The sequence below is a fragment of the Nuphar pumila genome, chromosome 10 (genome assembly GCF_984573655.1).
Source record: "Nuphar pumila chromosome 10, dmNupPumi1.hap1.1, whole genome shotgun sequence".
In the NCBI taxonomy this organism is placed as follows: domain Eukaryota; kingdom Viridiplantae; phylum Streptophyta; class Magnoliopsida; order Nymphaeales; family Nymphaeaceae; genus Nuphar; species Nuphar pumila.
In genome coordinates this window covers 340,187-365,133 of record NC_143258.1, presented here as the reverse complement: position 1 = coordinate 365,133, position 24,947 = coordinate 340,187, and the positions used below count along the sequence as shown (strand labels likewise).

General features: G+C 39.4%; 1 protein-coding gene and 1 pseudogene across 7 annotated transcripts in view; both read right to left on the bottom strand.

The window, feature by feature from the left end:
• The window catches only part of LOC149823132 (uncharacterized), a 57,514-nt gene that overhangs the window by 26,840 nt on the left and 5,727 nt on the right, over positions 1 to 24,947 (bottom strand). For 4 of the 7 annotated variants that reach the window (XM_090018666.1, XM_090018672.1, XM_090018671.1 and 1 more), the window contains 8 exons: positions 24,383 to 24,649; positions 16,501 to 16,698; positions 15,115 to 16,330; positions 14,067 to 14,934; positions 11,447 to 11,945; positions 6,260 to 6,411; positions 2,670 to 6,185; positions 2,298 to 2,507 (listed from right to left, as the gene is read on the bottom strand). In XM_090018666.1, coding sequence (XP_089874792.1) covers positions 2,298 to 2,507; positions 2,670 to 6,185; positions 6,260 to 6,411; positions 11,447 to 11,945; positions 14,067 to 14,934; positions 15,115 to 16,330; positions 16,501 to 16,669 — 6,630 coding nt within the window. In that variant the 5' untranslated portion in view covers positions 16,670 to 16,698; positions 24,383 to 24,649. Of the gene's footprint in view, positions 1 to 2,297; positions 2,508 to 2,669; positions 6,186 to 6,259; positions 6,412 to 11,446; positions 11,946 to 14,066; positions 14,935 to 15,114; positions 16,331 to 16,500; positions 16,699 to 18,202; positions 18,338 to 19,160; positions 19,442 to 24,382; positions 24,650 to 24,947 lie in introns of those variants that run through there. The other 3 variants (XM_090018670.1, XM_090018669.1, XM_090018668.1) reach the window with 3 other exon arrangements.
• On the bottom strand, positions 12,523 to 12,644 carry LOC149823133 (U4 spliceosomal RNA; annotated as a pseudogene).

Genomic DNA, 24,947 nt, shown 5'->3' with positions numbered 1-24,947 from the left:
GAATCTACTTTTGGATAGAAATGAACATCAGTGTGGTTGACTTCGCCTAACACAAAGGAAGTTGTGTCCAAGTGTCGCACCCGCTTGGGTGCGGGTGCGACGCGGGTGTGGTGCCCTGTTAGAAGAGTCCATGTGACGTAGGGTACGAGGCTGGTTTCAGGAGGCCCTAATGGGAGCCATCATCGAGGGTTAAAAGAGGAATTGATGATCGAGGTTCAAGCTGCACAACTAGCAAGCCTCTTATAATGTTTTGAGCTTGCTCAGGTGGCGGAGAAGGAATGCCAAGCTCATCGTGGTTCAAGGGGGGTGATATCCAATGTGTCTAAGTTGGGAAAGCAAAGAGCCAAGAGCACCCATTTCAAATCACGATCTTCAGGGCCCTGGAAACCCAGAACAAAAATTGAAAAAATCTAGTGGTTTGAAAACCTCTACTGATGTTACAGTGAGGAAAATTACCCCTGAAAAAATGGGAGATCACAAGAATATGCTATCATTGCAATGACAAGTGGCACTCATGCCATCATTGTAAAGCAATACAAATGTTTATTGTTGAGGAGGAAGAGGATGAGCCAGAATCTAATCAGGAGGAACCAGAGGAGGTGATCAATCATGCCCTCTATGTTATCATGCAATGGCAGGTGTGTCATTACCTCAAGCTATGAGGATGATAAGGAAGATACAAGGGAGAACTGTGTGGACCCATAATTTCATTATAAGCTTGAGTGTGAATGGTCTAAGCAACCTTAGTTCAAGGTAGTAGTCAGAGATGGTAGAAGACTGTGCAACAATGGAAAGTGCACTAAAATGGAGATTTAAGTCCAAGGACAACGTTTTCCAGATGAATTAAATGCACTGTCGATGAAGGAAGCAGAGGTTGTGTAATGGCTGAAATCTATAGGGCATGTGGTCCTTTGATTTTCAGCAATGAGTATGAAGTTCAGAGGATATCGGACGCAAATGAAGATTTGGGCAACTCGTGATAAAAAAATAAAAAATGGCTGAAATAGATAGGGCACGTGTCCTAGCATTTTCGGCAATGAGTATGAAGTTCAGAGGAAATGGGACGCAAGTGGAGATTTGGGTGACTCCTGATAAAAAAAATTAAAGAGGTGGAACCTAAACATGCATTCAGAATCATCAGGGCCAGCTCTCAAGTATATCTAATGCAGTTGATGGGAAATTTCTCGAAAGAAAAAGGGCCTAAATATCAACTTCTGCTTTTTGTGTTTTCTTATGGGATTCCTTAATTTCTTTGAGGTGCAAGAAACAACAAAAGGTCTTGCTGAGGGAGAATATCGAGTGATGAGTACGACAACAATGGAGCTTGTATGGCTAAGGTCTCTTCTCCAGGACATGGAAGTTTCCATCTCCAAATCTTCGAAGATGTGTTGTAACAACAAAAGTGCAATTTACATTGCAAGCAAACGCACCTTCTATGAAAGAACAAAGCACATTGAGATGGATTACCATTATGTATGTTATGAGTATCTCAAAGGAACTATTGACTTGCCGTATGTCACATCAGATTACCAACTTGCAGATTTTTTCACCAAAGCTCATCCTGCACCTCAATTCATTTTTCTCCTTATTTCAGTGATTTCACCATAAGTTTGAGGGAGGGTGCTAAAATGTGTGTGTGTGTATATATATATATATATATACTTTTGTAATTTGTCATGACCCTCAGGGGAAATTTTCGTCTGTTTATCCTATCTTTATAGCCTATTGTTGCATCCACCTTGTGCATTTGGATTTCATTAAATTTGTGTGGGCTGAGCACTTAAGAAAGTACTTGGCCCCAAGTATCGGATCTTCTTTGCTTCATTCTCTTATTGAAATTTATTCCAAAATTATGCAATATTTCTGCATCAGAAATTCTTCCCGGCTATATAATGTCAGTTTTCACTTTCATCTAGCAAAGTTATATTCACAAATACATACAAAAAAGCTGTAATAATAGATTGATTCACTCGTTGAAGAAATAGGTAGGACACCTTAAACCAATCCTCAGAACTCAATGCATGCACCACAGTTCAGTCTGTTGGGATTTGGGACAAAGAAAAAGAAACAGCAAACTATTAAAGAATGTACTACAATACCCTACTTTCACGAAAAAAGGAGAGCAAGTAGATGAAATAGTAGAGCTAGTTTTTCTTTATTTCCCTGATGATAAAGAAAGACAAACACATTTATCACAACTAAATCAAAGGAGAATGAAAAAATAATAAAACAAGTAACTGTTTAAAAATCTAAATAACTGATATGCACAGAAACATCAGAAATGCGAGATATCCAACCTCCAGAGATTTCTTGAACTTTCCAATAGCATTGTAACCCAATTTCCGGATCCCCTCGTCAGGAGAAGCTATGCTAACAAATGCAATTGCAAGCAGACCAAGTCCTGCAAATTCAATGGGCTCAAAGAAGCCCCTTGACAGTCCATGAATTGAGAACCGCAAGATGAAATCTGGGTCATATGAAATTATTCTTCTTTCCCCACATGATGTCTACAATGTCAATTGCATCAAGATATCCCATTAGAACTACAACAAGAAAGTATAAATGCAAAAAAAGAAAAGCCAGTTTCTTTTGTGACTCAAGTACTGAAATGTTTCAACAAGAAAAAATCCAAATTAAAAGAAACTAAAGGGTTTGATACTGAAACATACCAACGACATATCCGTGATGCTATCATGGAGGAGTTTCTTCAGAGAAGTTGGTTGAGTCCATGCAATTCTATTGTAAGGAAAGTTCAATACAGTCATTAAAGAGACTCTAGAGTTAACCACAAGGTTTTCCTTGAAACTCCTCCTGCAGTATTCTTCATCCACTTCACAATCACCTACTCTATCCAAGGACAGCAACTCATCAAGAGTCTGCTCTGTTCTTATTTTTGATGCAGAACTTCCCCATAGATAATCCATTTCAGCAATATAACTACAATCTGAGCCTTCCATGAATTCAATTTCATGCATAAGATGACATACTTCCAAATCAATTTCATTCATAGTTGCACCATAACCTGATAAAAGTAGAGATAGCAAGTCTCTGGAGTTAAAGCTGACTTCTTCAGAGGCACTAACAAATGTATTTTGAGCTTTGAGTAGAACCAAGACTCTCAATAATCTAAGCACTTCCAATTTTCTTTGGTACATATCAGGACCAATCTCCAGCGTATGTGCTTTAATATCCTTTTCTTCATGAGCATCACTCTCTTTGGGCTCAGGAAATAGTAAAAGCTGCAGGATGCTGGTTGCTGGGCGCAGCGATAGACCACCATGAGGATGACGAAAGGATGCATCATTATTCATCTCACACCACAAAATTGTCGGAACGAATAGTGAATGTGCAAGTAAATGCTTAAGAATACCACTGAAGTTGAAATTGCATGTTGAAAACAAAAGAAGAACAGTGCGCAGGGCCTTTAAAGTAGCAGGATCTTCAAACCTGTGGAGTAGACAAGATCGGGTAAAAGGTTCCAGAAATGATAGATATTTCTCTGGGACTGGATCACTTGCCAGCTCTGCAGACAATTCAACTAGATTTCTCAAAATGGTAACCTCCAGAAACCTTGCAAGTAGAAAACAGTCATCACCATTCGATGATTTAGAAGTAACTAATGACAAAGGATAGCTTTGCATAACTTTGTCAAGCGTACCAACTAGGCAATTCATAAGCATAAAATATGCTTTTGGTTTTAGTTTTGCTTCTCCACCAATCTTCCTTCCAGAAAGCATTTTACTATAGCCTTCATCTGCTTCAAGTAATGGAAAATGGACTGGATGGTTCTGTGGACACAACAGTGTCCTTAGCAAGGATAATTTTGCAACAACCCTGTTCACAAGATTGAGCAAGTGTTCGTATGAACAAAAGAAATTCTCATTAACATCACATATTAGTAGTTCATCATGTACAGCTAGACTTTCAAAGACTGAATTGAATAATGTATTTCTCTGTTTCCTACTCTCCAAGCTCCCATTAATGTAGTACTGCAACATATGACTAGCTTTTCCAAGTATGCTGTAGGTGAAAAAGTGAAGAAGTTCATTGGTAGATGTGGATAAAATCTCGTTAGGGTTTACTATGAATATGCTACTGCTGACAAAGTTCTCCCAATTTGAAAAAACATCCAGAAGAACTTCTGAATAAAACTTAGGAATGCTTTCACAATGCTCCTTGCTCAAATTTGATGAGTTTGAGAAGAAATACATATGTGCAACAGGCAAGAGCAAAATATACTTCTCAGTAGCCAAACCAGAGTACTCTTCCTTTATCTCCTTTATCTGCTCTGTGCTAACAAGATTCGGAGTGTCCACCTCAGAATCGCCTTTGTTTAGCATTGATAAGAATATCTTCCCAAAAAATTCTAAATGCACAGGACTCATCTCCGTGATTAGCAGCAACAGTTTTGATTTGACCTTGCTTGTCTTGCGGATGCAGTGCACAACCACTTCCACAGGACTGTCAACAATCATCCTTAACATTGTAATTCTTAATGGGAGGTGAGTAACTAGAGGTTGAGTTGTTCTATTGATGATATGTGCAGCAGTAACAGCATTCAATAAACATAAATCAGCATTCTCCAATTGGTGGTTCATGAAGAAGTCAAGAACCATAGAATAAACTTTTTCAAGAAGGCTAAGATCTAAACTTTTCTCTGAAATTTCCAAAAACAAATTGCAGGCATGTTTCTTTTTGCTTCCATAGACCAGATGACATGGTAGCATATTAAAAGCTGCTTCGGCAATATAAATTCCAACAGAGATGGGAGAAAAACTTAAACCTTTCAATATATCCATCCCATGCTGTTCCATTTTGCAGAAAAGCCAATCAACAAGTTCCAGCAAAACAAAAGGTGATATATATTGCATTGAAATAGATATAATATGCCAACTAGGAAAGCACGGAATCTGGTTCCGGTTTGAAAGTATGCACCACTCAAACTCTTCCATAAAGACTGAAAGTAGGCGTTCAAGTAGGTTCCTGCAGGCCTTTTTAACCGGTCTGTGTGCATCATGCACACTGTGTGCAGAACTTTCATTTTGTGTTGATAAGTAATCAGCAATATTTCTCAAAAGGCACGATACACATTGATCCACTGGACTAACATACTGCACAGATGTAAATAGCAAGTCTTTGAAACTGTTTCCTAAGCTTTCTTTTTTATCCTTATTGGTGCATGTTGGATGCAAAAGGAACACTGTTACTGCAGGATGATGAAAAATAATATTCACAACTTCTTCAATAAACAACACACTGTCGGTCTCTTGCCCAGATTGAGAGGCATCAGAACCCAAGGTTGATGCTAGTGTATGAATAAGCACACGTTCAATGAGAAGAAAACATAAACTAATCTGTTTCTCCAAATAACTAGATGGTGAAGCCCTATAACATGACTCCATCTGATGGAGCCAGAACAGAATGAACCTCAGCAACACAACAGCATTATCACTTGAAGCCGTTGACAGCTTGGCCTTGAGCAGATCTAGAATTTCAGCATGGCCCAGCAGGCTTGAGTCACCAAAGCGTATAATTGCAGGTAATAACATATACAAAGGCACATGTTGCAAAAACAAACTGAATGCAAAAGCAGCTGATTCATCGGAAATGCCAGAAATCAATACATTATCGTCAGAGGTACTCATCAAGGTAGTACATAGCAAAACTTCATTATCTTTTCTGCCATCATCATTGGACATTGGCGCAATCATTTTCAGACTGGAAGAAAAAATATCTGGACACATCTTAGAAACTTGGGCCAGAAGATCATGTTCAATGGAAAACATAGACAACAAAAGTTGAAATCCATCTCTAAAAAACCTTTGAAAGATAACAATGAGAAAAGGAAAATTATCCACTAAATCTTCTGGTCTAGCACAAACTAAAGAGGAACATAAAGCTGCAGCAATCTTCACCGAACCCCCTTCATGACATTCTCTTGCCATTTCCAATGCTTCACAAACTGCTTTTGAGAGGGACCCACCATATCCATTTATGAGCTTTGGGGCGAAGGACTTCAGATCACAGGCTTCTTGGTGCTTCATGCTCTTTGCAAAAGAGAGAAGGTTCTTCAAAGGCCTCCACTCGCAAAGTGACTCATAAGAGTCAATGTTGATGCCAGGATGACCCTTGAATTTTGCACTTAAAGTGGAAATGATGACAGAAGATAATAATTCTGAATCTACCTAAAATGAGATAAAAAGGATACATCAATTTGTGTTAAAAAAAATCAACTAAGGATTGCAGAGGAAAAAGATACCTGAATCTGTAGCAAGAATTTTAATGAGTTCCCCACATACATTGAAATCATGCATAGCTCAGTAAGCTTGAAGGTTTTGGAATCTGATTCAAGTACTCGCATGCACTTCTGTAGTATACAGATGACAAGTGGACCAAAATCAGGAGAAGTATCTGTAGGGCAAGTACAACCACCAAAATAGCTTTTAAACTAGTGTTTTTGCAGCTATAAAGAAGAGAATTTCATAATAATGATAACAAAGAAAATAGGTACAGTAAAATATGTAAAAACTGTGAGAGGTCAAAAGTAGAAAGTAAAAAAATCAGCAATATGAAGGAAAGTACAATCATTCAGAAATAAGCTCATGAGAGTTCTGATTACACTTCTAAGTGTCTCCTTTATATACATGCATTCAATAATTAGGTTAGCAATCATGAATGGAACAAAACAGGCATGTACATAAAACACCTAGAGTAGAACTTGCAATAAAGCAATTCAGACCATTCTTCAATCTTCTCTATACTGTTTTCAGTATCCCACTAATGAAGCCAGCTGCATACAGATATAATGCATGTCACATAGATGTGATAGGATAATGGCATATTTTGTAACATATAGTCTAGAAGAGGCTACACAATTTGGTGGCAATACTATAATATTTAGTTAATAGGTGATGCCACCTTTAGCCTTATCGAGAAAAGGTTAGTCTTACAGAAGTGTTGTAATTTTGTATTAGACCTAGAAAGGTTTTTCATGTCATACAGTATTAAGGGTCAGCCCTTTAGTCATTGACGTAGAGTGATTTTGTCTTCAAGGTGTGCTGCAACTCCTCTCTCCTTTGTTCTGTCGTTCTGAATGATATCAGAGGAAGGTTGATATCCAGGCCTATGACACCGCGACACAGCAGATCGGCTGTTGTACCCGTGTCGACACGCGTCGACTCGGGTACTGGTACCAGGCACAGTGCATGTACGCCGCACTGTGCCTGTTTGGGTCTAATGCAGACCCGAACCTCAGAAAAGAAAAAAAAAAGCAAAATCTCCCCTCCTGAAACTCTCTCTCTCTCTCTCTCTCTCTCTCTCTCTCTCTCTCTCTCTCTCTCTCTCTCTCTCTCTCTCTCTCTCTCCAGGGACCCAGAGGGATTGGGGAAGGGGAAAACGAGAGAGAGAGAGACGAGCGTAACGAGGGGTTTGGGGAAACGAGAGAGAGAGAGAGAGAGAACATACCGGGGTTCTTCTTCAACCTCCTCCTCCTCCTCCTCCTCTTCCTCTTCTTCTTCTTTGAATCTGCCCGAGAGAGAGAGAGAGAGAGGCAGTGGGAGACTCCTTTCTACCGTAAACCCTCCACCCCCACCCCTTCTTTATTATTTTTTAAATTTTCGGACACCCCCCCCCCCCTTTATTAACTTTTTACCTACACCTCCCTTCTTTATTCAAAAATTCATCCCACTAACTCCCTTTTTACTAAAATCTCTCCCTTCTTGATTGTACACCAATGTTGCTATTAAGTTGCCATCCTAAGGCTTAATGTCCTCTTCACTAGAAGGTGTTGCAAAGGCTCCACCCTTCCTTTTCTTCAAAACTGGGCCAAGTACTCTTCATATGGTCATATCCTTTGCAGTAGTGGCACTAAACTGAACTCAAGTCACTTTTGTGCATAAACCGAGAGTTCCCTGATTCTCGATGAAATTGCAGGATGCTTTACAACCTCCACTCGGACACTTACTCTACCACTTGGCTGCCTAGGAATGGCCATAACAAAATCCTCAAACAGATAATCTCTAAGAGACCTCATCTTGGCCTCCTCAATGATGAGCTTAGTTAGTGCCTAAGTAGCAGAAGGCAAAAAGATCTTGTGAACCATGACACTGCCCAACCGATTAAACTCAAGGCGTAGTACCATAAGGAACTAAATCAACCGGTTTGTCTCTAGACTGCTCAAATATATCCAATGCAGACTTTACAGTCATTGCACTTGTCAAATTTGCTACATTTTTCACACTTCTTGTGACCTTTCATGAGTGCAAGGGCATCCCATATTTATTGCATCTCGGAATAAAATTCATGATGGACAGATTTAATCCCTTGCCTCATTGCCTTCAATTCCTGCATGAGTTTATATTACTTTGCCTAGTTTTCTTGCTTATACACTTGCTTGAGATACCTCTAAGCTTCCTTAGCCTATTAAAACTTTAGAGATTCACCATTATTATTTGTTCCACAAGCCTCAAGATCCAAGCCTTCACCCTTTGCATTGTTTATTGTCCACTGCACTCCTTCAACTTATCATAATTGGCATTTATAGCTTTTGTTCTTCCTATAGACTCATCTAAATAGCCACCAAGCCCCTTGCTAACAATCACGACAGTCATAAAATTGGATAAATATGCATAGTTTGTCCCATCAAGCTTCACCTGGACAAGCTGAATGAATTCTCCTTTCTCCATATTCGCACAACCCCAACTACAATATTTAACAGCTTGCACAAGACACACCAATGCAGCTACACAAGCACCAAAATATGTTAAATCAAATGCATACAGCAAAATAATAGATGCTAGGGAGGATGCTTCACGAAATATAAACAAAGCGAAGTCGATGATGAAGACTATGCAAGAACTAATATCAACTAACATTAAATCCACCACAATCACACCAAGGTGACCCAATATAAGTACCCCAAATCAGTTCAGCATCAGAACTGCAGTTGACAGCACACTATGATAGTTGCATAGCAAGAACTAGCATCAATCAAGAACCAGCATAAGCCCAATTTAATACACCACAATCTTAACCAAATGGCACAAAGAAGATAACCAAACTAATTCAGCAACAAAGCTACAACTAATCAATACAATATGGTAGTCAAGCACCAAGAACACTTGACCCCACTCCTCCTCCTCCTCTTCCTACGGCAGCGGTGGCAACATCAGTCTCCTCCTCTTCTTCCTATAGCAGCGGCGATGACACTGGTCTCCTCCTTTTCCGACTGCAGCGACACCGGTAAGCTTCTCTCCTCCTCTCTTCTTCTTTCTCCTCTTCCGCCTCCTCCTCTCTTTCTTCTTCCTTCTCCCTTCTTTTTCTTCTCTTCCAACCTCCACTGCCTCCTCCTCACTTCCTTCTCATCCTCTCTCTTCTTCTTCTTCTTCATTCTCCTCCTCCCCTCATTGTCGCAAGGGCCGAACCCAAGGTTGGGTTCGGTTCTGTTGGGTTAAGCAGAATCTAAACCCAAGCCTGAGTTCGGCTCTGCTGAACCCAAGCTTGCTAGGTTGGGTTTTTGGGTTCGGCAGAATCAAAACTCCAGGTTGTTGGGTTCGGCTCTGCTGAACTCAGAGTTGCTGGATTCAGCTTTGCTAAACCCAGATATGGGTTCAGCAGAACTGAACCCAGGCATGTTGGGTTCAGAAGAACCGACCGAGGCTTGCTAGGTTTGAATTTGCTGAACCCAAGCCTGGGTTCAACAGAACCTGAACCCAGACCTGGAACCTGAACCCGGACTTGAGTTCAGCAGAACCTAACCCAGTCAGAGCTTGGGTTAGGTAGAACCTGAACACAGTGTGGGTTCAGCAGAACCGAATCCAAGTTTGTTGGGTTCTATAATTCTATTCTAAATTTTGCCAGTAGAACCAAATCCAAATTTTGGGATGTAAACCCAGATGAGTGTGACTTGGAGGGGGGGGGCAATTTTTCAACACCGTAAACATGAACTTAACTGAGCCTGCTCTTCCTTATGATGAAATTGATGAAGAAGAGAAAATTATTAAATCATTACCTCATCATCATATACATTGTGTATGATATACTTTTGTATGCAATTATGCATTGTTTGCTTCTTTTGTTAGCATAATTTGCTTCTTTTCTGCTTGACTTGACTCGTACTTCATAGTTAATTTGATTTATTGTATGAATTTATGCATGATGAATCGATGATATGATAAGTGTTTTATGATATGATAATTATTTTTATTTCATTAGTAATGCTAACTTAAAAGTTAAAATTGTTAAAGTATATATATATATACCCTCCCCACACCCCCGCACCCAAGTTTTTTTAAAGTGTTGCATCACCGCACCCGAATCTGCACCCGCACCTATGTGACATAGAAGACAGACTATTTCAAATCATCCATGCCTCAACTCATCTTCAACTCATCGATATACCCACGAAAGCCATGGAAATATCAAGGCTCAGAGAAATTACATGCAAGATGAGGATGACAGACTTATTCTCCCCAACTTGAGGGAAAGTATTGAAGAGTACATACACCCACGGTGTGGGGTCAATTAACCAAGGAGCCCTCTTGTCATTGTTTTTCTTTTATCAAGAGTAATTCTGTCCACGGAATAATACCCTACCCATTCACATGTAATATATATTTTTTTTGAGTTAACTGAATGAAAGATCAACCTCTTTTTTCTTACCTTGTGTAACCCTCTTCTTCTTATTCCTATTTTTTTTCTTCTAATAACCTAGAAATGTAAATTTGCACAGAAGTTACTGTCATTATTAAATAGTTATGATATCCTTTAATCATGTTATCATATAAGGGTATTTCAATAAATTACTGAACCCAGTACATTATAAAGATAAAATGATGTACTGCCCAACCATGTTATGATTCCCTTCTATTCATTCTCAAAGTTTGCAGGCAGACCTCATAATTTTGCCAGCAATATGGCAAACAAATCTGAGTTTTCCTGTTTAAAGCATCTCAATCCTGTAAACTAGATAAACGGCAACGAAAATAAAAGGACCAGATTTACAGATTGATGAAGAGATTGGAAACCAAATTATCAGTAAAGAATATTCAGTCAAGGATTTGTTCAACACAGAATTCAATGTATTCGGTCCCATCACAATCTTAGAAAATAAAAAGCAGAAAATATATTTCAACACTGTTTAAATTAGAAAAACAAGTGCAACACGAAGAGTTGACCATCAGGGACATTAGCACGTCATAAGTGACATGAAAGACGAATATGAAGAAAAATGCAGTCTTTTAGATTTACAAAGAGATCTGCAAAGTAATAATAACTCAATCAAGTTTGCAATTGATCCATTTTACAAAGAGATCTACAAAAGAACAAGGAAAAAGTATTGTTGTTCAACATTTGAGAGCAGAGGTTACAATTTATCCAAAACAAGAATAATTCAATCCAGATAGAGTCAAAGTAACAAGCTTAAATTTCATAGCACACCCAAAAATACCTTCAGAACAATTGAAGCTGCAAAGAGTATCACGCAACTGATTAAGGTACTTGTGTAAGTTGTTTCCAACAGTGGAAACTGCATCACAGAAAAAGGGCACCACAATTGCAGTCATATTTACAAAACCTTCAGATAGAGAGCTGCTTGCAGAACCTCTAGCTCTGTCATAACCAGGAAGAGACATGAACCACACCTCAATTTCTGACATATTTCCATCAAAGGCACCAGTGCTCAACATTGCTTCCCGAGCCAGCACACAAGCTTGTTTTCTAATGCATTTGATTGGTGAATACAGCATCAACTTAATCAACGGTTGTAAATGTTTATATATTAACTCGTGAACTTTGGTTGAAGTCCTGTTTCCAGGGCATTGCTTGATGTATTCTAATAACAAAGACAAAAGGGACTGCACCTGACAGGTGTTCAACAGCATCAGATCGCTAGGAAGAATCTTAAAGAAATCATATGATCCCCCAATCAATGACTCAGGGATTGTTCTCTGCAACCATGAAACAAAAATCAAAAGTACCTTCATTCAGCAAGAGATCAAGTCCATATTGTAATAGATAGAAAATATTCTGAAGACAATGGGCTTGGATATAAATATAATTCATTAATGTACAATGGATAACAAAATTTTCAGTTTAAATCCCAGATTCTTTTTCTTTTTTCAAAAAAAAAAAAAAGAACGTATGATAGGATCAAAGAATCCCATGTAAAGTTAGCAGTGGCATTCTTATTAGAGAAGGCATAAAAGTTAATTTCAATTAACAAACAGAGAGGGAGAGAGAGTTGAAAGAAACTGTGTAACTATCAATTGAAGAAATGATGCATCTAAGACCACATGTCAAGTCCTAGTCATCATTTCATTTTTCAGTAAACCATGTATAAAACATAGTTGAAACACTTCACCTATAATCTATGGGCAGAAGAAAAGTTGTGACATAAACTAAGGAATGTATATCTCAAGCAAATGCAGAACTTTTCTTTCACTGCATTCACATGATAGTTGATTTTTTTTATTTCTTTTAGGGTTTAGGGGTTTTATCTTTAGTACAGTTTATATTCACATACATATGTAAAACAACTTCCAAAAATTCTCCAAGGCCTGGACCTGACCCAGGGCTAGGTGGGGTGTTTGGAAATAGTTTTCAACCAGCAATGGACCCGCTTCAGTTTTACCCTAAGTCACATGGGTGCGGGTGCGGGTGCGGCACTTTAAAAAAACTTGGGTGCGGGGGGTGCGGGAAGGCAAAAATATAAAAAATTAAATATATATACATAATATATATATATAATTTGTAAGTTTCAACATTTAACAACAATAACACTAATAAAATAAAAACACAAAAACCTGTTTTTACAATTTTTTGAGTTAAACAGAAAGTATAACCACCTTTATGTAATTTTATAAAAGTACAACAGTTTTTTATGAAATTTTAGAAACCAAAACTCAAAAGAACAAATAACATAGGGTCCTAAAAGTAATATTTGATAATACAATGGACTCTAATAGAAAAAAGCAACTTAAAAAAATATTAAAAAAACTTGTTTTAAGAAAACGAAAGAAGGGTCACAACCCTTCTTCCTTCTCTTTACTGAAACCCTAAACCTCAGGGTTTCCGCCACCGAGCAGCACCACCCACCGCCGATGATGTCCTCTACCACCACCGAGCAGCGCCACCCACCGCCAATGGCGTCCTCTCTCCTCTCGATCCAGCCCAACCACCACCGATCAGATTCCTGCTAGTGTGAGGTGCGCAAAAGATGACTAAAACCCTCTATTTTTTCCTTTATCCTCTGACGGTCTGACCCTTACCCCCTCTATTTTTTTTTAAAATCTACCATTGATCCTTCTGTGGTCTGGTGCAGGGGGTTTGTCGGGCACTGTCTTGGGTTTTCGGTAGTTGTGGTCGAGGGGTTTGACCGCCTTCGACCTACCAGAGGCGGCAAAGATGACGCCGATAGCGGCTTTGATGTCTATCTCTCTTCCGATTCCCTGCTCTGATAAAAAAATCCCAAGACACACCCACACAGGGTGTCGCACCGCGTCGACGTGGGTGTGGCACTTGGTTCGCCGAATCCCTGTGACATAGGTTTTACCTCACTAGTTGTGTCATACATATACACAATTACAACACAAACGCATATGCAGAAACATAAATACATACACAAGTGTGTGTGTGTGTGTAGATTTGGTTTCACTTTCAGGTACCTGCATCTGGATTCAAATATGGTTAGCAACGAAACTCATTGCACATAAAAGCATGACATATTAAGGTAAGCGGCTAATTGGATCTGGCTTACAAGAGCAGTGAATGATAATATGTGGACCTAATATCTGGGTGACCTAACCATTTAGTTGGACTAAGCATGGTTTTCTAGATCAGATCAGTTAAAATATCACATCTGATTTTATACTTTTACATTCAAATGTTAACCCAATTAGCATTTACAATCAGAAATCTATCCAGGAAAGATAATTCAAACAGCATAAGGATACCAACACATTAAATAGTGCCAACTTGAAATCACATTGCCCCCAACTTTAGTTCCACCAATTCAAAGGGTGTGCAGCAGTTCAGGGAAACAATTTAATAGATTGAGTGCAAGACCTTACCATATAAAGAGTTATTGCATCAAGCAGCTTAGAGTGAAAGTACGCTTCAACTTTCCATGGTTCATCACCAAGCAAGGATAAATCCTGAAGACCCCATATCCTTGCAATCAGAGCTGCATTTTGCACTTCATCCAACTCTTCTTTGACAAATGCATCATCAGCTGTCCCACAATCCCCCGACTGGGGCATCCTGACTTCGCCATCTACCCCATTAATAAAGATGTTGATATCCTCATTGGTGGAGTTAGACTTGAACTTCTTGGCACCATCTTTACTTTCAATTGAAGAACTAATTGTTTTTTTTCTTTTCAATATTTTACTTTTGTCTGATTGGACAAAGTTCAGTGAAGAGAGTAACTTCAAAATTACTTGAAGGTCAGGTAGCATGACTCGAAATTCATCCTGGAAACCTTGCTTAAGATACAACCATTTTTGCAGCAGCAAAACATCATTTGTGTTAGTAAATGATGATGTAGAAAAACATTGATTGATGTTCGCTAAGGCATCAGCACCTGGAAAGCCAATTATTTTTTCAAAAGCTTCACTATTTTTGTGTTGGCTAGCCACATGTTGCATGTCAGTCAAGTTGTCAATCATGATATTTATAGCACCGATTATGCCACTGATTGACGCTAGTGCCTCAAGGAGAATTCTTAATGAACCATGTCTCACCAAGATGTTGGAATGAAGTAAACCTCTGTTGATAACTAGGCGAGTGAATGACGAAGGAATAATGCACTTCAATACAGTTTGCATTTCAGAACTATCCATGTTAGGTGGTTCAACCCGTAGTGAGGCAGACAAAGAGAATACGGTATGCAGTTTCACAGCAGAAACCAAATCAGAAGCAAGAGATACAGCCGAAAACCTGCAAATGTTTTATGAGGCAGACATGTCAGGAACAAAATGACAAGTTACATTCACACAAGGTGATAAAAAAGCAAGCCATGAAGCATAGAGCCTATTTGTGTAATATGTAAAAATACCAAAGCATGGGCACCAGCAGAGGTAAAAAAGAGGAAGAAACACAAGAAGATATAAAACAAACCAAAGAAGAGATGCACGTGGCTCAAGATTATATGGAAAAGAATCCATGTATGATGAAGCCAAGGATGGTCTTCCGTTCACTATAGCTAACAGCAGGTCCTTATGATACCCAACCTCGGTCGCCCTTAACCTTAGCATCAACCTAAGTAGACGCCCTGGATTACCCTTCAATGAATTTTTACCAGCTGAGTGTGCCTGCTTGCTTAAAGTCTCAGAGAAGTCTGGCATTAATCCATGAGAAGGATCAGTGCAAACCATCATGAGCGTCCTGTGTGCAACCTCTGCAGCATCCCCAGCATCTGGCTTTCCTGAAATATCACTTAACTGTTCAAGAGTAGCATCACCAAAGAGAACACTTTGAAGGCTCGGCGGGACCAATGAATGTGTAGAAAGAACCTTATTCTGCAGGGTATAAAGAACAAATATAATTGTTTTTTCATCATCCCTGCTGAGACCATGCAGCACCCCAGCATAGATTTCCTTCTTCTGAAGAACCCATCTCAACACCCTCGGATTACTGGCTTGTAGAAAGGACATTGCAAACTCAATAAATGCCGGTCTACTAGATGGTTTTGATTTCTTTTCCTCTTTCCTGGTTTTGGACCCCAACTTCCTCAGTTTAGTGTCTGCAAGATTGACAAATGCCTTAGTCGAGAAGTCAAATCTCCTAACAACTTCATAAGTTAAACCTGTGCCTCGCCTAACAACAGCAGCCATGAGCAACAAAGCAGCATTCTGTCGACCTGTCTCCTTGCTGTTAAGTGCCGCATAGACATCCTCCAACTTATCATCCACAATCCCACGAGCAAATCTGTCGAGCCTCTTACTTACAGAATGCCTCGATTTTGAGGCAGGATCAATCACATTGTTCCTCCCTCTCAAATCCGGAGACTCGGTGAATACTTGTTTACCTCCAGGATGTTCCAAAATTGTGGCGATTAGCAACCAAACACGTGCCAGGCCTGGTTTGTCTCTTTGCAATTTCCAAGCCTCCCAAAGTTCTATACACAGGGGCGATGCCTGAACATAATGGCAAAGAATTTCCCCACCGGATGCACCGTGAAGTAGTCCAATAAACTCCTTTGAAGCATCCACAACAATCTTTGGCTCAGCCAAACACAAATTCCTTAGAACTTTCTTCAATTTATCCTCATGAATTGTCGTGGAAAGATAATCAGAGGGTTTAACCTCGCCATCATCTCCGTTATCATCTATATCTAAATAAAAAAAAGAGTCAACTTTATTGCCTTTAAAAGAGAAGCTAAAGACAAACGTTCATTCCGCAAGTGTCGCTAGAAAAGAGCAAAGGATTTTTCTTTTTTCATCAAGAAGAATGGTAAGCTTTTAAAAGAACTATATACACGAAGGATTTTTCCAATAAGTGTACCTTTCTGGTTATCTTCAAAGCAGGGGTTCCAATTTCCTTCGTCCGTCTGGATTATCATGTCATCTTCGTCAACAGCTACCTCCTCCTCCATGACAGCGAGTTCGAAGGTTGCGGTGTTCCCAGGCCAGGTGCTTGGATTTTGACAGGAAACGGCATTGGAAAGTGACATGAAGAGGTGTGTTGAGCCAGGATTCTAACCTAGGGTGGGCACAAATGCAAAGTAAAAAAGCTAAAATAAAATAATTAATAATAAATTATACTAATTCACGACATTAAAAAACAAATCAAAAAACTTTAATCCTACCAGCTTCATAAATTATGCATTTATAATAACTGATAAAAAGCCCTAACATTCTGACCAAAATCTTATTTTCCATAATGGGTTGCTTTAATTTGGCTGCATATGTAAGTAGGTTCTGAACTATGTTCGTAAACTTAATAGATTGGTTCAAGTTCATCATGGCCATTAGCATATGGCTAGGGATGGCAGTGGACCGGGGGAAAACGGGGCCCCACCCCGCCTCGCCCCGTTTGGATCGGAGATGAAGGGCATGGAACGGGGATGGAGGCGGGGATGAAGGTCCCCATGTGAGGATGGAGGCGGGGATGGACTTACGCTTTCCCCCACCCCGCCCCGTCCCGTCCCCAATCCTTCTAAGGGATGACAATAGACCGAGGGGAAACGGGGCCCTGCCCCGACTCGCCCCTATTTGGACCAGGGATGGAGGACATGAAACGGGGATGGAGGTTAAAATTTATACCCGTGCGGGGATGGAGGTTCAGATTTTGAGACGGGGCGGGGGTGGAGACCTTGTCTCCCGCCCCTGCACCCGCCCCGGTCCACTGCCATCCCTACATATGGCTTATGCTTGGGCAGTGAGGATTACGATTCTCTTTCTTTTTCTCGTTTTTCCATAACATGATTATTGCTACAAGCTCTAGAAATTTCTGGTAAAAACTAGTTGGATCTTGATGAGAGAAGCTGCATGTTTTATAAAGTACAAAACCTTTTTCAAATGCCAGAATTAATAAAAAAATCAGAAAGAAATACAGAGAATAAATAACCCTACAATGCAAAACATCCATAGAGATAATACTTACTAAACATGGAGACAACAAAAATAAACAAACATGGAGACAACAAAAATAAACACAGAGAGAACACGCAAAAAACTGATAGAAAAGATAGAAAAAACACAAATGAAAAACACAAAGACAAAACCCAGAACAAATAATATTCAGCAATATTTAGCAAAACACACTAACACGCATTGGCAACCAAAGCTACCCACAAAATCATGAACCCAATTGTTCCTTCCACAACTAAAGCCAATCTAATTGGTCCCCAAACACATAAATATGGGCATCCCGCAAAAACCATGCTGATAATCCAACAACTCGGCAAACACACCAATCCCCATAAAAAACGCTTCTCCATTCATAGCCCTTCTCGGGCCTGAAGAGAGAGAGTGAGCAGAAGGCAGCCAAAGAAGGGGAAGCACAAGGTCCTTCTCCAGCCAGACTAGCCGGCGGGAGAAGGGCTATCCTGAGTCCCTTTTCCTTCCTGAAGCATAGAGAGAGAGGAACGGCGACAAAAGAAGGGTCAGCCGGAGGCCCTTCTCCGGCCAAAGTAGCTGGTCGAAAAAGGGCAATCCTGAGGCTCTTTCCTGGCCTGGAGCAAGAGAGAGAGAAAGGGCGGTACCAACGATGACCACGACGACGACGATGGATGCCGGCCGAGAAATAGGCGAGGGGCGAGTGCAGAGACGGAGGAGGGGTTAGGGTTTAGTGGTGAGCGTTGGGAGGCCAGGGTCGTGAAAAACTACCCTAACCTGATTCTTCCCAATTCTGGGCATAGTGACAAAAGTTTAAAATGGCAATTTCTCGACCATGAATTTCTAGTGAGATTTTCAATTTTTTATCGAGTTTATATCGGTAAATTCTCAGAAAAATATAAAATAATAAAATAATTTCTCAAAAAAAATAGAAAACAAATAAAAGAAACTAATTATACAATTAAAATTTACATGCAAAAATAAATAAAATCTACTAAGTGAGTTTATTTATACATATGCAAAGTGATACGTCTAAAATGGGGAAACAGTGGCAGCTAAATTCTCACGAGAAATTACATTTTTCATTTTTGACAATTTTTTTCAATAGGCATTCATTTTCGACATTTTGATAAAAGAGAATCAGTAAAAATCTAATGAATTAAAGTTAGGAACTAAAATATGCAGAAGTTAAAAAATTTATAAAAAATAAAAATACGAAGCAACAGATTTTTTAGAGAAACAGCAGATTAAATTTAAAAAATCATGATATTTTCATTATAATTGACAATATCACGATGTTTTGGCCATCTAAAAGAGCGGTCAGAGTGTCGTTCTTTTTTACCCAAGTCCACCTCCACCGTCAAACCCACCTCCGCTACCTCCACCAATTCCAACTCCAACACTTGCTCCTGCACCAAACCCACCACCAACCTCTGTCCCACCACCCAGACCTCAAAAAAAAAATCCTCCTCCATGGCCCAGATATCCACCACTGGCAGCTCCAACCTCCAACTCCACTCCTTGCTCCAGGCCTCCAGCCCACCACCAAAACCTCCACTGCCACCCACAGAGAGAGAGAGAGAGAGAAAGCAGATTTGGACTCACCGGACTGTTGCCGATGCCTCAGACACCGATTGACCGGCCGCTGGTCCACTGCCGATGCCTCTCCACCGCCAAAACCTCTGAATGGTGCGTGCTAGGGTTCGAGAGAGGCAGAGGAAATGAGAAAGAGGCAAAGGGCGACGGGGGAGGTGGGAGAGCAGATCAGGTGAACCGTGACATCTTCACCGTCCATTGCGTCATCACACGAAGACCCCACGGTCTTTATGCAATTTGGGAACGGTGAGGATGCCAAATCACTTTCCTTAAAGTGATCGGCTATCAGGAGGTGGGAGGTTTGGGGTTCGGGGCGTCTTTTTTTTTCGTTGGGTGAAAAAACAAAACAAAACAAAGGGTATTATGTTATTTTCGTGAGATTTTCTATTTCTCGCAAAAATAACGTGGTATTTTGTCAAAAAAATTAATTTTGCGATAAATACAAAATCTAGAGGAAAAAACACCGTTTTAATCTTTTATTGAATATATCGTGATTTGTTCGTGAGAATTGTATATTTCTCGCGATATTTGTCACAATGATTCTAGGGATGTCAATGGGTCGGATGTAACCCGAAACCAAACCGAATTCGAATCTGATTAGTCGGGTTCGATTCGGGTTAAGTATAGTGTTTTGCATTCAAACCCAAACTCGAATCCATCTAAAACGTATTGGGTTTTAAATTAGTAGATCGGAATTTAGTTTTATCTAATCCCATCAAACTCCGAACCCAATTCAATCATACCTGATTAAGTCGAACCGGGTAATGCCAAGATCCGACCAGCTTATATCCTTATTTCTAAACCAGGTTTCACACAAGTTTGTCCTAAAAACTTGGTTTAGTGAAACTTGGGTTTGAGTGTCATCCAAACATGTTCAAAACCTTTCACCCTCAAACGCAAACTTTAACCTAATCCCTAGGTTTGTAACTCAGTTTTGGTGTCATCAAAATGCGGACTCATACTTATTCATAAACAAAATTTACCCCTACTTATTCATTCACAAAAAAATTCCTTTAAATTATTTATAAAAAAAGTGTTGTTATTCATAAAAATATATAGTTTAAAAATTCAACAAAGAAAGTTTTACCCCACTTATACATCAATAAAATTTTCTACCTACTTATTCATCAAAACACTTTCTCATGCTTATTCATTAAAAACAAACCTATTTATTCATAAAAAAAATCACTTGATAATTTATTGTAAAAAGTTTATCCTACTTATTCATAAATTTTTCCTGGCTTATACGGAGATTTTTTCAACACTTATTAATAAAAAAAATCTATTGCTTATTCATTAATGAATACCCTAAAAAATTTAACCTGAATTATTTTCCCAATATTGAAATTTCGAGACACAAATTTTTTTTTGATAAGTATTACTAAATCAAATCTTACAATGTATAAACGATTTTAAAAAATGGTTAAGACTTTGAGCAAGGTTACACTCGAGATAAAAATCAAATAAAGATGTACGGGATATACACATTTCAAACCATGCATAATATAAGACTGAAATATGAATAGTTTTAATTGTGTTCCAAATCAGAGTATAAAAACAACAAGAGTGAAACAATAGGTTGAAATATGAAGAATTTTAGTCTATCAGAGTTTTTGTACCGTCTTATCCTCTCTCTAGATAGGAAACAAGAGATTGAATGAGCACTTCAGGTTTTATTTAACTGAAAACTCATTCTGGATGCTCTGGTCTGTTAGACCCAACTCAAGCGTCTTGTCGGTGAAGGCGAGACATGACCATTTCATCCAATCATCGTGGTACTGGCATGCCTTGCATGTCTACGAGTACGCTACAACGAAAGGGGTATAAGTTTCACAAAAAGGAAACCCCAACACAAAGAATGTAATGCAGAAACTCCTTTAACAAGTTTTATCTTTCGAAACCGATGTACAACACTTGTGCTATTTGCACGCTATGAGATTGTCATTGATCTCTTGTCCATTTATCATAGTATATGTATGCAGCGCATAGCTCGATACTAGTTCGATAAATAGGGCATGAGTTTCTCAAAAGAATCTCACACAAACACATGTTCATATCAATGAACCGGGGGTTATCCAAGTAATGTTAGATACGCAAACAAAGGTAGTAAAAACATCTCTCCTAAATACGTCGATTCGAGAGACTGGATTGCAAACTCGCAACGGCAAAGATTTTTAAAATCCAACTCATCATGGCTACGCATTTGGCAAAACGGATTCGCTTTTAGGAATCCCTTTTTTAAACTGGAATACACAAGTGTCGCTTGTGTCATTTTAAAACAAAATAAGCGAAACATATTTCACTTTAATCTTTAACTTACGCATACGTAAGTTAGCATGGAAATGCGAGCTCGTGCACAAGGCAGTGTGACAGCAAGGTGCCAGCAATCTTCAAAGTACGAAAATGTGCTTTGGTTAAACAAATGTGTAAGCAGGTAAATATAGAAAAGCAAATAGCATATGCACTAAAGCGCGGCGGCAAGAGTAAATGACAGAAAGTGATGCTTGATACGCGAAATCGTGTATCAAGCCAAATAAATGTATAAAAAAAATCAACCTGGCACTAAAGCGCGATGGCAAAAGTAAATGACAGAAAGTGGTGTTTGATACATGAAACCGCGTATCAAACTAAATAAATGTGTAAAGGAAATCAGCATGTGCACTAAAGCGCGATGGCAAAAGTAAATGACAGAAAATGATGCTTGATACACGAAACCGTGTATCAAGCCAAATAAATGCATAAAAAAAAAACATGTGCACTAAAGCGCGACGATAAAAGTAAATGACAAAAAGTGATGCTTGATACATGAAACCGTGTATCAAGCAAAATAAATGCGTAAAAGAAATCAACTTGTGCACTAAAGCGCGGCGGTAAAAGTAAATGACAGAAAGTGATGCTTGATACACGAAACCGCATATCAAGCTAAATAAATACATAAAGAAAATCAATCTGAAGACTAGAAAGCGGGGGCAAAAGTAAATGACAGAAAGTAATGAGGACAAGGATCGCAAAACTGTGTCCTTGAGTTTAAAAGCATACTATTATAAATATATATATTTAATTGTTTAATTTTCATTTTTAGTGTTTTAACTTAATTCAGTTCTTCCAAAGTCCATTGTGCAACTTTCCCCTACCTTAGGGAGTCTCGGGGTTACACGTGGCTTCGTGTGTAAGTAACAAAGGGCTCAGGCCGCGTTGCATGAGCAAGATCCACCATGCAAGCTGCGAAATAGCAAAGCATGAATATGTATAACAAGCTCAAAAGGTTAAACAAGAGAGGCAGGTGGGCTCGACTGTCAAACTGTGTACAGCCCTGCCTGCAGCGGCCAAAGGTGAAGGGTGGGCTCGACAGTCAAACTGTGTACAGCCCTGCCTGCAGCGGCCAAAGGTGAAGGGTGGGCTCGACTGATGAGCCGAACCCGGCCCCAGGCCCAAACAAGAGTAGGGAGGGGCTCAACCCCTCCCTTTACATAAAAAAGGAGGCAGGGAGACGGAGAGAGGGCTCAACCCCTTTCCCTGCAGAAAAGCGAAATGGGGAGGGGGCTGAGCCCCCTCCACCGTAACCTGAGAAAACAAGTGGGGGCAATGGCTTGCCCCTACTTGCTGATAAAAAGCCAGGCGACAGGAGTAAGCCCCTGCCAACCTGCCGGATAAAACGAGACGAGGCAGCAGGGAGGGCTGAGCCCTCCCTTGCGTACAGGGGAAACAGGTGGTTGCTCTTTTGTAATCGGTATTTTTAACACGTAATTTTCAATAAAATGTTTTTAGAAAATCGACAACTAAATAATAAAACCGACTTTCCACTTTTGTGGCGAGTACGGATCGATCCAAAGGGAACGTGAAATATTCTGATTACTACCAAAATTTCAATTCATTAATATTAACAATGTCTAAACTTGCTCAATTGCAAGAATTTATACAATCAAGCCAAATTGAACAAGTACAAAAGTAAAACTGCTAATTAACTCAAGCCCTGGATTGTGAGGCAACCTTCGGCTTCGTACAACCTACAAAACACAAAACACAAAACACAACGCAATAGAATAATAAATGCGAAAAGTAAAGTTACACTAATGCTTAAAAACTAACTATTACGCTAAACGAAGAATACTTAGAATAAAATGCACACAAAGTGATATCTAATTACACTAACAAACTACATTAAACTACGTCAAACAACTACTGTAACTACACTAATATGCTGCTAAAATTACAGAAAATCACAACACCTAACTATAAAAGGAATTGACTATTTTACCCTTGTGCAAACATTCACATGTAATTCCTGATAGACTGCCAAAAACAAAACAGCTGAGGGCTCAAACGGAGTCCGAATGGAGTGATTTTCATGGCGTTGGATTCCTGACACGTCAGAGAATTCGCCCGATTTTACGGAATGTAAAAATCACTTCGGATGCTCCAGATATGAGCAAAACAAGTTCAGCCAAAATTTTGTGACAGACCTGTCATAAAAATCATTTTGCAAAGAGTAAAAAATAGCGACTCTTTATGCTAAAAATCTACTTACGCTAACCGCAATGCACACACCCTGTAACTTAACTAATTATGTGGCTAAAATGCTAAAATTATGAAGTAATTTGTACCCTTCTTGAAACGAGGTCAAAAATCGACTAGAGTGGATCTAGCCGGTTTTGACATAAGGGTGGATCTATACTAACAAATGCATTGCAAATGCTAAACTAAATTCGACTAAACCAAACATCATAATTTATACTAACTAAACATGGATTCAAGAGGTTAATACTACGAACAACAAACAGATTATACCCTTCTTTGAAAGACAACAAAATTGGCTAGAATGCAACTAGCTAATTCTTGTTGATAGGGCTAAACAAGAAAATGCAAGGGCATAGAAAGCATTATCAAACTAATTACTAACTAATGCTAAAAGCTATATGACACTAACCGCACATGTGAAGAAAATTGATAAAACTACGAAAAGCTAACAATCTTTACCCCCTTTTGCAAGACACCAAAATTGGCTAGAGTGCAACTAGCCGATTCATGTCATGAGGGTTACACGAAAAAGAAAATATATTAAGAACATTAACTACCCAAACTAAACATTATCATCCGCTAAAACTGAACCAAAACATGTTGGTCTAAGCATTTTTAACACTCTAGACTTAAAGAAAATCATGAATCTACAAAGAAACAAAAACGATTACAATATAGGTTTTAACTAGAAGAGAGGGAAAGAAAGAACGTACCTCAAATGGACCGTCTGACGAATGGAGGGGTAGTGGGGAGCGATTTAAGCCATGGAACTACGCTGCTAAGCTCGTTGTGGTGGTTGTGCTTCACGTCAACATGGTGGTGGGTTGCTACAAGAGCTGCATCCAAGAAGGTGCCGAGTGGTGGAGTGGAGAACCGAGTCGCACTCGGTGGAAAAGAGGGTCGAAAGAGAAGAGTCGGCTGTTCCTAGTGGTGTAGATGAAACACCAATTGGAAATGGCGCCTCCCTTGGTCTACAAATCCTGCAACAACACAGCACAAACACATTAAAGGTTAAGCACAATGAAGAGGAAGAAAGTGAAGTGAAGGAGAAAGAGGCCATGGAGAAGAAAAAATTGGTGGAGATGAAAGGCTTGGAAATGGAGGAGGAAGATGGCATGAAGAGGGAGGCTGAGGAGCTTCAGCTGGGCACAAATCCCAAGGCAAAAATGATTGCCTAGGGTTTTGTGCCAACTTATATATTCAAAACCATATTTTCAAAATTCCAAAAAGAAGATTAAAAACATAATTTTAGCTAGGCACCTTTTTGAAGGGGGCTCT